Here is a 19,290-nt window from a genome sequence, read left to right on the forward strand (position 1 = left end):
GCCGAGTTTCAAGAAGAACCTGTGCTGCCTGCAGAAACGGCTCAGAATCCAGAAATGCCAGCTGCCGCCCTGGAAGGATTTGGGTACATCGTCCAGACCATGCGCGCTTCGATGAAACCAGAAGCAACGTTTAATGGAAACTCACCGGTAACCAGTTTTTTGGAAAAATTGGATGACCACTTCATGCTCTACCCCGTGCACGAGTTTCAAAAAGTTACCTTAGCTACCAGCGCTTTGAGGGGCCAAGCGCTTAACTGGTTCAAATGTATCGGCAGAAGTCTCTTGGGTCAAGCAGGAAGTCCCACCTATACTTATGAAAATGTCAAGACTGCCCTACTAAAAGCCTTCCCTGTTGTAAGGGATCGTGCGAAATTAGAAACGGAACTTTTTAGCATATATCAACAAAGAATGGAAAACCTCTCGAGCTTTATTTTAAGAAAAATTCACGTTTTCAAGCTCTTGTATGGAAACCGTCCAGATCCTGAAATAATTCAAGTGATTTTGCCGAGGTTACTACCCCAAGTGCAAGACTTTATTGAATTACGAAATCCGACTACACTGGAAAAGTCATTTGAGCTAGCAATGCAGTTTGAAAGTAGAAGAACGGCGGACGTCGAAAGAAGACGCCAATATCAACAGCGAAACCAATTTGGTACGCCAAGACTACAGCAAACTCAAGCACATGGCTACGGAGAAAAAGCGAATCAGTGGGCAAGGAAACCCGAGCATTCAAAAACAGCCGGCGAACGTCGACAGTTCAATAGCAACCCAGGAAAAAAGTCTCAAGGCCAGTGGAGAAAGAAGGAAAGCACCAAAAGGAAAAATAATTTAAACTAAAACGGATTTTTGCTGACGAGAGGGTGCGGAAATCTGAAGGCCACGAAAACCCCTCTTCCTACAAGTTAAATACAGTAATGGTGAAAAATTTAACTCTTCCGAAGATTGAAGTCTTGGTAAATAATATCCCGGCCACCGCACTCCTGGATACCGGCGCGCAGTGTTCCTGTGTGGCAGAAGTCTTTTTTAGAAAGTATTTTCGCAAATACCGCATATATAATGCGGATAATACAACAGTATTAGCAGCGCAAGGAGAACAATGTAAGTGCGTAGGTAAAGTACCTTTGTACATCCGTATCAAGGACGAACAAGTAAAGGTGATGTTTTTTATAGTAAAGAATTTGCAAGCAAATTTAATCCTAGGAATAGACTTTCTTTCAGACGCACAAGCTACACTGGATTTTAATGCAGCGTCCCTTAAGCTGACGATGAAACCAGTGCGTGTAGAAAATGTTGAACCGCCAAGGTTAAATCTTGACCACCTGCCTAATGACGAGCAAGATAGAATCCGACAAGTGGTAAGTGAATTTGCTTCCTTATTTAGTGATATTCCAGGATTTACTCAGGTTACTAACCATAGTATTGACACCGGAGATGCATTGCCGGTTCGTCAAAAACCATACCGGTATGATAAGAATAAGGAAAAAATTATAGAATGGCATATTACCGATATGCTACGTAAAAAGATCATAACGCCTATCTCAAGTAGTTATGCTAGTCCGGTGGTTTTATGTAAGAAAAATAATGATTATCCTTTGGAGCATCCAAAAAGGTGGAGATTCGCTATTGATTACCGTAAATTAAATTCCATAACGAAATATCCGGTATATCCGTTACCGATCATAGAAGAAATTTTAAGGAACATAAAATTAACCAAATTTATGACGACTTTAGACTTAACGAATGGTTATTTTCAAATAGGGGTCAGGCCTGAGGACGTGCCTAAGACTGCTTTTATAACCAAGTCTGGCACTAATGCATTTTTGCGTATGCCGTTTGGCCTTTCAGGCGCCCCAGCAACATTTCAGCGATGCATGGACATTGTGTTAAGACCTGTTCTTGGAAAGTCCACATTTATCTATTTAGACGATATCATTATTACTAGTGATAATCTCGACCAACATATACAGGATTTAAGACAGGTGTTTTCTTTATTTAATGAGGCCGGTCTAAAAGTTAATGTCGAAAAGTGCAAATTTGCAGCCCCTGAATTAAAATATTTAGGTTACAAAATATCGCAAAAAGGGATCGAGACAGATGAATCAAAAATAATCGCTGTACAAAAGTATCCGACTCCAAACACGGCAAAGAAGCTCTCTTCTTTTCTAGGACTTTGTTCATATTATAGGTCCTTTATAAAAGATTTTGCGGCTATCGCTGAGCCATTGTTAAAATTAAAAAGGAAAAAGGCAAGATTCTCGTGGACGGCTGAAGCCAATAGTGCTTTCGAAAAATTAAAACAAGCATTAACGCAAGCCCCTGTGTTGAAATTTCCTGAAAAGGATGAAAATTTAGAAATTTCAGCGGATGCTTCGGATTATGCGGTAGGAGCGGTACTTTCGCAAAATCAGCAACCCGTGGCATTTTTTAGCCGAACTTTAAATCAAACACAAAGAAACTATTCCGCGACCGAGAGAGAGGCACTTGCAGTTCTGTTAGCAGTGCAAAAGTTCCGAGTCTATTTTGGAAAGGCGCCGATAACAGTATATTCTGATCATGCGGCGGTAACTAGATTGTACTCAGGGAAAAATTTATCCCCAAGGTTAATAAGATGGGCACTCAAGCTGCAAGAATATAATCTGGTAATCAAGCATACCCCCGGAAAGGAAAATATCGTAGCAGATGCCCTATCACGAATTAAATTAGACGAACAGGGTAATACCGTAAAAGTTGCAATGCTGACAGCGTGTACAATAAATTCCCGAGAAACTGTAATAACCGAACTGGGTAAGGATCCTGAGTTTGGAAGTATTTATGAGTATTTGAAGGATCCTGAAAATTTAAGCCACCAAGATATTGTGGTGATAAGAAATAGGGCGGCCCATTACGAACTAATAGATGGTCTATTATTCTACACAAAAACTACGAATTTCAACCTGTTATCCCAGCTAGTCTTAGATTAAATATCCTGCAAGAGCTCCATGACAGCCCTTTAGCTTCTCATGCTGGTATTCGAAAAACTATCCAACGCGTACGCGAGGCAGTCTACTTTCCTGAACTGCAAAAGTTAACAAGGGCGTATGTCCAGTCCTGCCCAACATGTCAAGCCGTTAATTATATTAATTTCCGCCCGGCCGGGTTTCTAAATAGTATTAAATCCGAATTTCCAAATGAAATAATCGGCATCGATTTATTGGGCCCTTTCCCAAAAAGTCAGTTAAACAAAAGTCGCTATCTCCTTGTTATGGTTGATCATTTTAGTAAATGGACCGAAATTGTTCCCTTAAAACGAGCCTCCGCGAAATTAGTTACTGATTCTATTTTAAATAAATATATTTTAAAATACGGGGCGCCCCTAAAAGTTATATCGGATAATGGTCCTCAATTTGTAAGTAATATATTTGAAGACATGTGCCAAAAACTGGGCATACGTCATTTAAAAATGGTCCCGTATCGGCCGCAATCAAATATAGCGGAACGGGTCAACAGAAATATAGTGAAAATTATCCGTAGTTATGTTAAAAATTTTCATAAAAGCTGGGATAACTATGTCAATGAATTTGCTTTCGCCTTTAGGACCGCAAAACATGATACAACGGGCAAAACTCCTGCTGAGTTATTTCTAGGCAGAAAGGTTATAACACCGTTAGATAAACTATTTTATGTGCAACAAAGAGCCCTAAAATTTAAAATGGGTGATATAGAAAAACTAATAAAAGAAGCAAAAAAGAATACGGAAGTAGCACAAAGAAAACAGAAGTTATACTATGATCTGAAACGACGGGGAGTAACTTATAAAGTAGGGGATGAAGTTTTAAAAATCAAGCATTCACTTTCTTCAGCACCAGAACATAAAACTGCCAAATTTTTTTCCACGCTTTGAAGGACCATATGTTATAGAAAAAATAACTCACGCTGTTGTAGTGTTAAAGGCAAGAAATGGTGAAACCTGTTCCGCAAATATTGATCAAATTAAACCCTACTTCGATCGTAATAAAATGAAAATCTTTTCAGATCTTTTGCAGGATCCGGTACGGCAGACACCGCAGGTACAAGTTCCAGAGGTGGGAAAACGACAAGTACAAGGGCAAGCCAATGAGAGACAGAAGCAAGTGAAAAGAAAATTGCCCCGCGGAAAAACTGAAGGTAAAAAGAAAAAGAAGCCGTTCCACCGTCCAGAAAACAGAGTGCACGAACACCCCCAGAATGAAGAAGGGAGAAGGACGACGTATGTGGAAAGGACCGGGAGAAAGGACGGCAACTATAACCCGGCTGTGAAACGGAAGATTGACTCATCCGACAGAACTCTCCGCAGCAAAAGTCGCCGAACTGCGGAAGGGCCATCAGCGGCGGAGGAAAAAGTACAAGAAAAATTTGAACGGCCAACAACGAGGTCCAAGGAGGATCATGACAGAAGTTTCCCGGTTCCACCAAGACCAGCTGCCTTCAAACGGCCAAGACCACAAGCAGAGCACAAAAGGAAGGTGTTCAAGGGTGGCCGTACTGGTGAAAAACGGAAGCTTCCAGAGGAAAGCACTGAAGGGCGAGCCCGTACAAGAAGGAGGATCAACCAAGCTACTATCAGCTATACCTTTAAAGACTGGGCCCAGAAAAGGATGTCTGAATATTACAAAGATAAGTAAAATTTTATGTTACTTTACAAAGTTAATCTTTCATTCTTACTGCAAGTGGCAGATTTCAAGAAGTTTTACCTCATGCGAGGTCTACCTTTATCGCCAAAAGGGCGAGAAATGAGTTGTGACCGATTTTCTTATTATGTTTTTCAATTACTCGCGCGTAAAACTAAAGTTGATGTATAATAGCGTTGTGTAAAGACTTAAATATTGTAAAAAGTTATTGTATAAATTTTATTTAAAACATTCTAGCAAGAAAGAAGTTTTAGTCTGAAAGACTTTTTGAAATGTAGTATTATTTCAATGTAGAAAGAATTGGCACTTGCTTTGAAAAGAATAGAAGTTAACAATGTACTACTAATGTATGTTTTCAAATGTGTAAAATTAACGGCATGTTGATATGTTCTTGTATACATGTGAACTGTTATTTTGAATGTTAAGAAATACCGTGATATGGTAAAAGTGAAAGTAATGTTAAAAATTTGTTATTCGTGTGACTGTAAAGATTAAATCATGGTGAATATGTGTTAAAGGTTGAATGATGTAGTTAGGTTCTCTGACGCTACACTTTAGAGTTAGCCACTTTCAGAATAGTACCTCAGGGTTTAGAGTTGAAAGTAGGGTGTGTTAAGAGGTCTCGTATGTTCAATTTTAACACGTTAGTGTTTTGATTGTAGGAGGAAGTGTGGCACACGTAGACAGAAACACATACGTGTTTGGTGTTCTTTTACAACACATGTCAGAGAGCACGGGGAGAGATAATTAAAATAGTCATGAATGAAATAAGAATGTTAAGAGAAGTATATTCTATATGTTAATTGCAATGTCATTCTGTAACATTTCATTAAACTAGTTTTCTTTCCAGATCTCTGGAAGGAACCAGAATTGAATAAAGCTCCTGTTTAGATGCAGTACAGATGAAAAAAAAAAAAAAAAAAAAAAAAAAAAGATTGTTGTATATCCCGGGAGCTGCTATTGTAACAAATTTCTTTCTTTTAAATTTTCTAGTTTCTAGCTAAGTTATGATTGTAAAAGGTTGGCCTCAAGCTAAAAGTTTTCAACAAGGTCGTTTTAGACCTCAGTTTCAAACAAATTAACTCTGGCGGGAAGTATGTAAGGATCTTAAGTTTTACTAACGTTTATTTTATTTTAAATCTTTACTATCACTTCTTATTTTCTACTTCCGGCCAGAATTATAAGCGTTAAGGTTTTTATACAAAGTTTGTCTGGCGAACGCCAAGTATTTAAGTTGTGGCTTTTTGCCAAGCGAGAGAGAGGAAGCAGTTGAGTCAAAGTAGGCCGCTTACATTAGAAGTTACGCAGTTGCTGTTTGCCTTCCAGGCCAGAAATTTTAATCCTCTTGATAAATTTAAACGTATTGTAGTGTTTGTTCACAGTCTCTGTACTACATACGCTTCCTGTTAATATAAGGCCAATCTTCCACGTTTATTAGTTTAAAGTTAAATTAGAGTTTAGTTTTATTTTTATACCTTTTACGTTAGAACCCGAGTGGAGGGTCATTGTATTCCGAAGTACGGAAGTCATTGTATATAAAGAAAAATAAAGGGTCTTGTATACCCTTCGTCTGTATCCTGTCTACTTACTACAATTAGTGAACATAGCTTTAGTAAGCTCTCTGTTCCTAGTCAGGTCATTGTATGTTTCCGAAGAAGGTTAGAAGAAACATTGAACCTGATAGCACAATCTACCATCTGCTGGACATTTCGGAATACGAAAAACACTAAAGAGGGTATATGAAGCAGTTTACTTTCCGCAGTTACAGAAAGTTGTTACGGCGTATGTTAAGTCGTGCCATATGTGCCAGTTAATAAACGATGTTAATTACAGACCGGCCAGTATTTAAAAAACATAAAGACCACTTTTCCAAATGAAATAGTTGGCATAGATTTTTTCGGAACCTACCCTAGGGCAAAAACAAATAAAAACCGATATCTTTTAACAATTGTTGACCATTTTTCAAAATCGGCAGAAATAGTCCCTCTTAAATGAGCTTCAGCTAAAATAGTCGCAGATTCGTTCTTAAATAGATATATTTTAAAATACGGGGCCCCACTAAAAGTAATATCAGATAACAGATAACAGAAAACAGTTTGTTAGCAGTATATTTAAAAATTTGTGCACAGGACTTGGCATACGCCATCTAAAAATCGTACCATATAGACTGCAAATGAATATAGCGGAACGCGTAAATAAGAATATTGTAAAAATTATCAAAGGATATGTGAAAAATTTTCATGACCGCTGGGACAGCTGTGTCAATGAGTTAGGTTTTGCCTTGAGAACCGCATAGCACGATACTACGCAGAAGACCCCCGCGGAGTTATTTTTAGGAAACAAAATCATAACGCTTTTGGATAAGCTGTTCTTTGTACAACAGAGACAAGAAGAACTCAAGTTAAAAGACATTCAGAAAATTATCGACGAAGCAATTAAAAGCTCTGATATAGAAAGACAAAAACAAAAAGTCTATTATGGTAGAAATAGAAGGGAATTGGAATATTAAGTGGCACAAAAAGTTTTTAAGTTGAAATATTCGTTATCATCTGCACCCGAAAAAAGAGTTGCGAAGTTTGAGCTCAGGTTTGAAATTTTAAGTTCCTTTCCTGTCAAATTCTTAACTTCAACTTACTACTTCCGGCCAGAACGTAGTTTTGGAATCTTGCTGAATATTTAATGAGGAGGAGCGGTATTTAAACCACGAAGTTACTTACTGAGTCAAAGAGAATCAGTTTCTGATCTATGCGCTTCTGCCTTTTTGGCCACTCTCTCTCTCTCAAAGCTGTTATTACACTCGGCCGTACTCAGGCTCTTGCTAAGCTCCGTGGTCAAATAAGTTATGGGGCCAACTCAATTTGAACCTTGATAGCTTCGGCTATACTTCTTTAGTTAATCTTAGTTTTAGTTTAATCCTTAGTCTTAAGTTCAAGCCCAAGTGTGGGCATTGTTTGTACACTCCCAGGCGGAGTTTTGTTAAATCTTATTGGAATAATAAAGGGTTAGTTACCCTTCTATCTTGTTGTTTCTTGTCACCGAACTCAAGCAATTATTTGCTTATCAGCTCTTAGATTCTTCACTTCCAACCTTAACTTAGAATTCCGAAGTGAGGAACTCTATACTACTAATAGAATAATAAAGAAATATTGTAACAATTTGCAAGACTTCCTTGGAGAATGAATAAAAGGAGCTACCTCTACTAGAAAAAACATATGGTCTTAGTATTTTTTCCCTACTCAAGTGAAAATTTAGATCCTGTGTACTTTATGTGAAACACGTTAAGTTTGAATTTACACGATTAACCTTCTAGCACGCGCGTATGCTCAAAATTTATGACAAATTCAGTTTTTAATGCACATTTTTCGCATATCGAAGCTGAGACGTCTGAAAATCATTTCTGTTCCTCCTTTCTACACTTCCCCACATCATGGAACTTGGCAACAGGAAGTCATTTGGCTTTTTTTTTTTTAACTGGGCTTTTGTGTTACATAGCAGTATTTTCATAAAATTAACGACACGCATGTGTTCGTGTTTTAAAATTTAAAAAAAAATTTTTTTCTCAAATATTTTGTAATTTTGTGTTATTAATTGTCATGTATTATTTTAATTTGAACACATTTGGCTAATTTGGTAAATTTCATATCGGTTATCGTTTTCATGGCAAAAAAATATGTGCAACCAGCTGATTTTGCTCGGATTCTTCAAGAATTAACTGATGAAGAAAAGGAAGACAAGGAAACCTTTGGATGGAAGAACAATAGCAATTTCCATTCCTTATTTTTTTTTATTTCTATTTTCTAGAAATAAATAAAAACATTAAAGTTAGTATAAAGTGCATTTTTGTAACCAGTAAGAAGTATATTTCTTCGCAGAAGTAAGTAATGCTAAACCTACTTTTTTCCCCTACCAAGGTGTTTTCCTTTTTTATTACCTATACAGTACAAAGTCCTTAATCCAGACTCGTCGGGACTTCAGCGATTCCAGATTATAGATCATCAATTTAAATCTGGTAAGATGGCATGCAGAAATTATACAATTAAAAATATGAAACTGTAATTTATGAAATAAAGAGCAATTATGATCTAAAGGGTATCAAATTTTACAAAACAAAAGCTTAATATTTATTTGTTTACTTTATTAAACATTTCTTTCAATGTCAGTTGTTTAAGTTGCTTCGTTTTTTGTGCTAATATTGGATCTTAAGGATCTTAAGTTTTACTAACGTTTATTTTATTTTAAATCTTTACTATCACTTCTTATTTTCTACTTCCGGCCAGAATTAAAAGCGTTAACTTATTTATGCAAAATTTGTCTGGCGAACGCCAAGTACTTAAGTTGTGGCTTTTTGCCAAACGGAGAGAGAGGAAGGAGTTAGTCGAAGCAGGCCGCTTGCCTTAGAAGTTTTACTCGGTTGCTGGTTGCCTTCCAGGCCAGAGGTTTAATCCTCTTGATAATTTTAAACGTATTGTAGTGTTAACAGTTCTCTGTACTACATACGGCTTCCTGTTAATATACGGCCAATCTTCCACGTTTATTATTCAAAAGTTAAGTTAGAGTTTAGTTAAATATTTTTATATTCTTACGTTCAGACCACAAGTAGTTGGTCTCTGTATTCAAGTACGGAAATTATTGTAAAGAGTGAAAAATAAAGGGTTTCGTATACCCTTCCTGTGTATCTTGTCTACTTCCCACATTTATTGAACATAGCTTTAGTAAGCTCCCTGTTCCGAGTCAGGTTCCTCAATGTTCCCCAAGCAAGTTAAGGAGAAACACAGAACCTGATAATACTTTCTCTTTAATTCTATAAACAGATTGAATTTCTTGTTCAGTTACAAAGTTCCACTCTTCAAGTCCTGTAATTCCTGTGTCCGGAATACCGACTAACTTGTCAATCGAAATTCTTTCGTTTTCAGTAACCTCTCTGTCACTTTCTTCTCTATCGGAAGTGTGCATGTGTAAACACTTTACTGTCTTTACGCGCATGTGTAGCGGACGCGCGCATCAAACGCGCATGCGTAAGTTTGTGGCTTTTAGGTCCGGATTATAGATCATTCCGGATAATAGACGTCTGTATTACGGACTTTGTACTGTACTTGTCTTTGGTGAATATTAAAATTAGCTTCAGTTTTAAAATATAATTATTAAATAATGAATTTACAGTTTTCTTTAATGAAATACATCATTGCATTTCCATCTCACTAACATAAGAACTTAAAAATAATTTACTTATATTTGAACGTGATATCATTTGTATTTTGCAATAATAAGATTAATATTTTGTTTCGTTACAAATTTATTATCAATATTCCCTAATTTCTGTCATTTTTCATGCCAAAAACGGTAAAATAATGGATGTCATCAAAAATACGACGCACGCGTGCTCATGTAAAATTGCCAAGCGTGCGTGCTGAAAGGTTAATTAAATGTACTTTTAACCCATAAATTTTCAGATGACCAATTTCAACCATTAGCATGAACCAAATTTCACAAACAACAATAGTAATCACCTTGTAGATTCACATAAGAAAGTTATAAGATAAGTTTTAACAGTTGCAACAACTGTTTTACTTCTTCAGTAATCATGATATTTATCACTTCCACTATTCCTTTATCATCAATGTCTTCGCATATTTCAAACATTTAGAAGTAATATGTCTTTTTTTTTTTTAATTATCTTAAGGCTTATTAATGGCTGTAAGCAAGTGAAAAGCAAATTTAAAACAATAATAAATTATTTTAAATGCATTACTAAATATCGATTAGTATAGCACCTTAAATATTTTTATTAGTTTCTGCCAATTGTTGCCATTGTGTACAAGTCTAAATCAGTTACATACCTGCCAACCTCTAAAGATAAAAATTCAGAAGATTTCTCCAAAATTCGGAAGAACACGAAGAATTAATATCATGTTTTGATATTAAAAAAATAACAATTTATACAAATAGAAAAAAGAAAATTGTACTTACATTAGTAAATCTCAATTAAGTAGTAACTAAAAAATTTATTAGGAAACATAAAACAAGAACTTACTGTTACACGAAAAAAATTATTGCAATGAATTTAGAGTGCATTTTTTGGCTTTAGCCAAAAATTTTTTGGAAAATTTCTTATCATAACAATTAGTTTCCTCATAACATTTAGCAATTAAAATGTTTTCTAGAGTTTTTGGTGAAATTGAAGAACGAAACATAGTTTTGTTTTTCTTCACAACACTGAAGACTCTCTCGCACTCAGCATTACTGTGTGGAATTACAAGAATAGCACATAAAACTCTTGCTAGTCTTATCATATTTTGGTGTTCCATCAGCTCTTTTTAAGGTACCAACGAGGACATTAAGTCTATCTTCTCCGGAACTGGCAAAGTCTTCAAACTGTGTAAACAATAACTCTGCCAAAATGACATCGGCATCCGAATTCGTAGCCGAATTTGAGGAAGCACTTCCGCAGAGAACCCGGTAAATGTAAACATCGCCAACTTTGGCGATAATAGTTCAACCTGGGAACCCAGCGGATTTATCCTATTCGCTTGTTCGAAGTTTGCAACCATTCCTCTTGCGTTCACTTTGTTGAATTATCACTGTCGTTGTTCGCATTTGCAGATTTATATTATTCTTCTCTTATTTATTAGAAATATTTTCGTAGAATAGATGCCGGTTTTCGGTTCCGGATGAAAGGAAGAAAATACGGCGGGAGGGGTAAATGCTAATTTGTAACACGGCTGTTTACGTTGTGTTCTTAATTATTAACAGCTGTAAGCATGCAGAACTATGAGGTTTTTAACTCCTAAAGTAATTTGTTTTCGAAGGCCGCAAAAATATGCATATGCATTTTAAGTAATTAAGTAATGCTTTTATTTTTATTATTGGTTATTGTCATCTAAAATTACGAAAATAAATCAATTTTTATGGCGTAAAATTTTAACAAGATAATATCTTGTTAATGCTTTTCTAACAATAACCTTTCAGAGGATGGCAGGTGTGACATAAATAGATGATTAAATTGAAATAAAAAATATGATTGATTATCTAAGATGACAGAATAGTTTGATGCATCACCATGGTCATCAGAATTAGCAAACCACTGCTGGTGTAAGGAATATATATTGTTTTCCGTGTTAACTGGAATTTAAGACAAATTTTTTTTCGTTTATCACGTTTAACCGGGTAATTTCAGTACATTAATACTAATTTATATTTTTCAAATGAATTTTTATTTCCATTATAAATGCTTATATATTGTCTTATGCTTAATATATTCTTTTCTCTGCTAACTTGAATTTAATACAAATTTATTTCCGTATATCACGTTTAACCAGTTAGTTTTACATCTACATGCATATTATCTGTGAATTTTTACTACCATATGCTTAATATATTGTTTTGTCTGCTAACTTGAATTTACATGCACTAAAAATCACGTTTACAAAATAATAAATATCACGCTTACGCGGCTCATGGTCGATGAACCGCGAGCGAGTAAAAATGCAACGGGTTCTTTCCCGAAGCGCCAACAGGTTCTCTGCGGATGAAAACCCGAATTTGAAAATAAATCATCCACTTTCTTTGACGTTGTCGAAGCCGAAGCATTAACTTGCTAACATTAATGCTTTTTAGACTTAACGATGCTTCATAATGTCGCTTCTTCCACCGTGACTTATTATGAAGTCACACACGCACACGTTGCAAAATGCATAGTTATTTCTTTTGAAGGATTCTTTTAATTGTTGGAAATTCAGCTTTGTAGGAATGCCGAAAATATTGAGAATATGGTTTTTTTAAACTCATGTCGTAACAACGACGTATTAAGAAAATTCGTAGCACGTGCAAACAACAACAACAAACAAAAAACAGAATGCGACAATCCACGTTAAAAAAATAATCTGGCGCCCACAAAGAAAAGAGTGGGAGAAACAAGTTCAGCGCATTGGATTGGCTGGTTAAGCGGCGAGTTGGGAGAAACCGCAGGTTACTGGATTCGAAGTAATCGGTAGTTGGCGGTAAAACACGATGCGATTGGCGAAAATCGCTGAATTGGCGAAAAATTCTAAAATTTCGACAAAAATCACTAAAAACACTTGAAAAAGGAAAAAAATCGTAAAAAATGGTTTACGATCGTAAAATCGTAAAGACAAATGCATTTTCGTAAAAATTACGAAAAATTCGTAAAAGTTGGCAGGTATGCAGTTACACATAGTCTGAAAACGTAAAAGCTACTCTCTGCCTGGAAAAAGTCAATTTTGATATTTTCTTGCTACTAGTTGTGCTTAGTTATGATAAACACCTGATTCAGTAAAGTATTCATAGCTATTTTTTTCCTTCTGTGTTATTAGCCGATAGTAAACTGTTAGCTATCTGGTAATTGAATATTGTAATTTAATTTCTGAGAGTAACCTAAAATTAGCTAACTGCGTACAAGCTGTCAACTCTTAAGTAATCTATTTTTAATTGTGTGTCACGAGTCATGATTAAATAGACTTTTAGTTAGTACTTACTAAGTAGTTTTGAAATTTTTTTCTTTGACACTTGCACAGCTTGAACTAAACTGTTAAACTAAGCTCACATCAAGACTTCTGGACAATATTATTTCAAGACAATCTAGATCAATATTATTTTTATTTATTTGTTACCTACCTGTTACATTATTATTGCATACACTTATTCAGTATGCTTCATTCAGTATTATTCAGTTTCTTGAATTTCTAAGAAAGGAAAATACTTTTTTCTTTTATGTAATTGACATAACTGCTTTATGTCATTTAAGGTTACGAAAGATTTCTACAGGAAATTCTGTCAAGTATAACTTTACTTTATGGTGATGGCGATAAGGAGCTCGCCTTTTGAGACACCCTATTCCCGGAGCCCAGCTAAGCATCTGGGTAGATGCCTCAGACGTCGCAATAGGCGGCACACTTATGCAGTTGTCTCAACAAACATGGGAACCTATAGCATTTTTCTCTATGAAACTCAATAAAAGTCAACAGAAATGGTCCGCGTACAATAGGGAATTATTTTCAATTTATTCTGCAATTAAGAAATTCCGACACATGTTAGAGGGCAGAAATTTTATAATTTATACGGATCAAAAACCGTTAATATACGCTTTTAAACAGAACCCTCGTAAATGTTCACCTCGACAATTGCGCCATTTAGATTTTATTTCTCAGTACTCTACTGATATTAGGCATGTGCAAGGTTCAATAAACATCGTTGCTGACGCTCTTTCGAGAATCGAAATTGATTCCATAACAAAATCTCCATTTTTGGATTTTAAAAAATTTTCGGAAGCTCAACAGCATGATCCGGAGGTACAAGACATTCTCAAAAACAACACATCATCTTTGAAACTGGAATTTAAACTGTGCCAGTATTCTGATGGTAATATTCTTTGTGACATGTCAACAGACATTCCTCGTCCATTTGTTCCGAATTCTTTTCGCAGACTCATATTTAATCATCTGCATAATCTGTCACATCTAGGAATTGCAGCTACTACGAAGCTTATTTGTTCTCATTATGTATGGCCCGATATGAAACGTCATATCAAAAATTGGGTGAAATCCTGTGAATCTTGCCCAAAATCGAAAATTACTAGGCATACTAAAGCACCACTGGGCACATTCTCTCTTCCTGATGCACATTTTTCAGAAATCCATCTGGATATCGTCGGACCGTTACCTCCATCAGAAGGCAATGTGTACCTTTTAACTCTCATAGATAGATTCTCCAGATGGCCTGAAGCCATTCCCATCCCGGATATGAAAACGGAAACCATTTGCAGAGCCATCTTCAACTGTTGGATATCTCGTTTTGTTTGCCCATCGATCATAACAACAGACCAAGTTTCTCAAATGAGATCCGCACTTTTTGCAGAATTTACGCGCATTTTGGGTACGAACAGAATCACAACAACAGCCTATCATCCAATGTCTAACGGCATCGTTGAACGATTTCATCGACATTTAAAATCTTCTCTCAAGGCTCACGAAACCAATAACTGGACTGAAACACTACCAGTTGTTATGCTTGGTATTCGGACAGCCGTAAAGGAAGATCTACAGTCATCTTGTGCTGAACTGGTTGTAGGGTTTATATTTATTTTAACTAACATTTATTTTAAGTTTAAACTATCTTTCCTGTCAAGCCTTACTTTTCCCTGGAACTGCCAATGCCAGAGTATGTAAATTTTAGTAGAACGCGCAAGGATTCAAATTATCAGCGGAAGTATTCTGAGTTAAATAGAAAGGAAACGAGTTCGAGGTGTGCTGTTCTTACTTCACGAGCATGGAGGTAGTTAGCCAGAAATTGAAGAACCCCGCGTTTCAGCCTGTGTGCTTGCCTGGAAGAATTGTTAATCGTTCAAGTGATCTTCAAGTTTGCTGAATTAGCAGCGGTATTGTAAAACGCGGTGAGGTTAGTTACTTTTAGAGAGCCTCGTATTTAGTCTTGTCATTAGTTCCTTTTCAGGTTATTATTTTTATTTTACCGCCGAGTTGGCGTAGTTTGTGAGCGTCAAGAGCACGCACTTATAATTTATTACGTTGAATAAAAAGGGACTTAAACCCTTAGCAAGACTCTGTCATTTATCCAGTTTCAACAGTCACCTCTTGGTTGCGTGCAAATTGGAGGCGCGCAACGCTACATGGTGTACGGCACAACTCTCAAGCTGCCTAGTGATATGATAACGTCATCTAAGATATCTCCATATGACACTCAATTTATCACGAATCTTCGGCATAGAATGCAACAATCCAATCCAATAGCAACATCTGCACATTGTCAAGAAAAGTGTTATGTAAGTGCTACCTTAAAGTCGTGTACGCATGTATACTTACGTGTCGATCGAGTAAAGCCACCTCTGTGCCAACCATATACAGGTCCGCAGAAAGTTCTTTCTAGAACAAACAAAACTTTCACAATTGATATTAACGTTCTGAAATCTACTGTGTCTATAGACCGTGTGAAACCAGCCTATTTGCTTTCGGACTCTAATTTGCCTGAACTGAAAACAAATAAAGACTTAAAGACAGTTCAGAATAAATCTGCAAACGAACTCTCTAAGACACAAACTGTCACCAGATCGGGAAGACATGTTCACTTCCCTAAGAAACTTGCTTCTTACATAACAATTTAAAACATTTTTTTAAAATTCATATCTTAACATATTTCTTGTTATTTCATGTTTATTATATGTGTCAATACCTTGTTATATATTGAATTGCATTTTGATCTTTTCTAATTTTATATTCTAATTTTGTAATCATGTAAAAAATACCCGACAGTATGGATCCTCTGAGATAATTTCATAACCTATGTCGTTCCTTTGAATAGCCATTAAAGGAACTGGGGGAAAACTCTGTGGTGATGGCGATAAGGAGCGCGCCTTGCGCCCTATGTTAAGTGTAGCAACCCTAGAGGAGAAGTTTCTTATACGAGTAGCGAGCAGAGCGAAACAGGCAGGTTGTCGGGCAGTGTGCGCGAAGTTCCAAAATAAAGCTTAATTTTTATTGTGCACTATGTCTTGTTAATATTTATATTAATGCAGTAAGAACATAATCTGTGATATGGAATTCGAGGATTGGTGGTAAAAACATATAGGAAATCACCATAACTTTCACAAGTTAAAAATTTAAAGCAAGCAAAAATCAAGCCTAAATTGACACTGATTTTACTTTCAGCTTTAATTACTTGCATTTTAAGGAAGTCTCTTTAAATGTATACTTTCATAAAACCAACATCAATCTAAAATTGATTTCTACACAATTTTCAGTTTCATACTGGTATTTTCTTTCCTTCATACATTACAAAAAGTTTTCTGAAATGACAAAATGTGAAATAAATCAAAACTTACAACACATCCCTTTTTGTGATGAAATCCTATAACAAAGACATGAATAATTGGAGTATCACAGCAACCACCAACTGTTGGTGACACAGACATATCTGATGTCCAGTTCTAATGCTAAAATACATAAAACAGAACAATTATTTCGTATTTTAAGACTACATTATAAAATCAAACATTTTATTTTAAGCCATTGGTATCTCATCTCTTATAAACATGAAGAATAATATATACTAGTTTGGATCTTTCTGATTATCCATACCTACTAAAAAGTATTAAAAAGGCAACTAGCAATTTTCTCAAAATACTCAAGCAACCCATGACGTCAGCAAAATGTATTTATATGGCAAACAATGATCATTAGTGTTTGTTGTACTGAGTGTATTTTTTCTTTTCGTAAATAACTGTGGAATTTAATAACTGATGAAAAAGAAAGTGTCACATTTGTTCAGAAATATGGAGTTTGAATAACAGTAGAAAATGCAAAAGTTTAATCGCATGAAGCTGTACGTCGTACGCAATCAACCCGTATGAATCAAAATTTAGGTACTGATATTGGAACTGTGCAATTTGCTGATGTTTAATGAAATAAAGACAGATTGCTGTGTAAATGCAATAACAACAGCATGTGAAATGCCACATGTGTGCAATTCCCTCATGCTCTTTTAAGTAAAAACAGATTACTGTGTACAAAGAGACAATGGCAGTAAGCACAGTGCCAAGTTGTAGCGTAATGCAGAGTTTCTGCAATTTTCTGATGCTTTCTAAGTGTAGATGTTTTATCCTTGCTAAGTATGATACCTAAAATACTTGGGAGAAATACTGTGGCGGTTTAATGGTAACCGGACTTTTGAACTTTGATTTACTTTCTAACTGTTTATTTAATTGAAAAATATCATACACATAAAACTATAACTTCTCTTTCAGTATAATACTCATAACAAATTTCATTAAAACCTGGCCGTCTGATTTTCAGAAATTTAACATATAGCGCAAATTCGGTATAGTATACTGAAGGGTAACCCTTGTATTATCACGAACTTGTCGTTTCATTTACCGCCAAATTGTTTCATTTATGGTAACCTAAGTAGTTGAATGTTCCATAAATATACTTTTACCTAGAATAGAGTGCTCCTTTGACTTTTTAAGTGAAAATATTTTGATGTGTACATGGACAAAGTCAAGGGAGTACGTAATGCCAAGTTTGTGCAATTCTCTGAAGTTTTTTTAAGAGAAAATAGGTCGACGTGTACATGTATAAAGTCAAGGGAGTGCAATGCCTAGAATGCCTCGCTATCAAAAATCGCCAATTTTCACCAAGGGGTACCCTTAAATATACTTTTACTGCAAATTCTTCCAATTTTGCACACAAGTGTACTACTAATCAAAAAGAACCAAAAATGTTAGATATCCAGAAATAAGCCAGGTTAAAAGATATAATTAAAGAATTCAAAGCTATAAATCAACATTAATTAATAACGTTACAATTTCTTTCCTATATGACTTCAATATTCAAATTACATTTATAAAACATGCAAATTCAGCATTTCATGAAAAATTAAATATTTATACTTAAAAACAATGTAAAAAAACCTACGTGTTTGTAAAATATTGCCATATTATAATATTCTTAAACCAGAACTTTGCTTGCTTTAAAGGCTAAAAAAAAAGTCAGCTAACTTCCACACAAAAATAACGTGAAACCTAAGCGGGAAACTAGCTGCAAATTTTTTTGCTGATAATTACAGATAATGAACAGTTTCATAACTTATAAGTAAACAATGGGATTTAGAACCCTTCTAGGCTCTAGTGTAGAATTGGGTGCCCCTTCGATTAGCGACAATTTTTTTTTTTTTTTTTAATTTTGGTGATGAAACCTCATTTCTGTTACCATGGTAGTTTTAATTTTGTTTTCACTTCCTGATTTTTTTAAGATTCATGTATACATGGACAAATTTAAGGTAGTGCGCAATGCCTAGTTTGTGCAATTCTGGGATTTTCTTTAACGTGAAAACAGATCGATGTGTACATAGACACAGAGTTTGTGCAATTCTTTGACTTTTTATTTTGGTTTTGTGTAGTGGCCATCTTGAAGTTGTGCCTTCCTGGCACCGATCTTGATGTCTAAAAAGGATTGCCAAAAAACAAGGGGTACCCAATTGTAAACTCTTACCAAATTCTAAATGGTTTCCACATTCACTCACCAGACAAGCAAGAGCTTTATTATCCACTGCATACAGTTTCTTGATTAACATTAAAAAATATGGCAGCAATGTGCACATTTGGTTTTAGGCACAGCATTGTTGTTAATGAATTTAGTTGGAAAAAAATATTAATTTTTATCTTGATGCTTGGTAAAACCAATATCAATTTCTCCAGTAGCAATGCTCCATTCTGGGTCAGAACCTATCCCAGTAGAGTAAATTGTTCTAGTTTTCGAATTTTGAACATAGCATTTAGATGGCGTAAAATATGAGATTTCTGGAGCAATTACATGAAGATCGTGCAACTAGGTAGAGATGATAACAAATCTTGCAAGGGAGTAGAAGGTAAAAGTAAAGTCCATACTATTGCTGTGAGAATCGGAGGCGAGACACAAACGTTACGACAATAATTTCAGAGAGTTGCGCTGAGACATCGTGGCGGAGAGTACCTAGCTAGGTGAGTGAGCATCGTCTGCGGTCAGAGGGAAGTCAGGAGAAGCAGGTCAGTAGATGGCTTGGAGGAGAAGCATAACTGGGCAAGTTGACCGACCAATAGTGTGCTAGGGGGGAGGGGCAAGGCTTTTTCCAGTTTTTCATA

At 35.7% G+C, this 19,290-nt stretch overlaps 1 protein-coding gene across 8 annotated transcripts in view; it reads right to left on the minus strand.

The window, feature by feature from the left end:
- LOC118183214 (late secretory pathway protein AVL9 homolog) overlaps positions 1 to 19,290 on the minus strand; it is a 172,651-nt gene that overhangs the window by 145,836 nt on the left and 7,525 nt on the right. For 7 of the 8 annotated variants that reach the window (XR_015042726.1, XR_015042727.1, XM_085822404.1 and 4 more), the window contains exon 2: positions 16,495 to 16,605. The exons of the other annotated variant lie outside the window; for it this stretch is intronic. Coding sequence is in view for 5 of the 7 variants with exons in the window: in XM_085822404.1 (XP_085678530.1) it covers positions 16,495 to 16,584 (90 nt within the window). In the remaining 2 variants the exon portion in view is untranslated. The remainder of the gene's footprint in view (positions 1 to 16,494; positions 16,606 to 19,290) is intronic. 8 annotated transcript variants of the gene reach the window in all.

This window comes from Stegodyphus dumicola, chromosome 8, assembly GCF_044657685.1.
Source record: "Stegodyphus dumicola isolate Sdum_Otavi_A_Nest chromosome 8, ASM4465768v1".
Lineage (NCBI taxonomy): Eukaryota > Metazoa > Arthropoda > Arachnida > Araneae > Eresidae > Stegodyphus > Stegodyphus dumicola.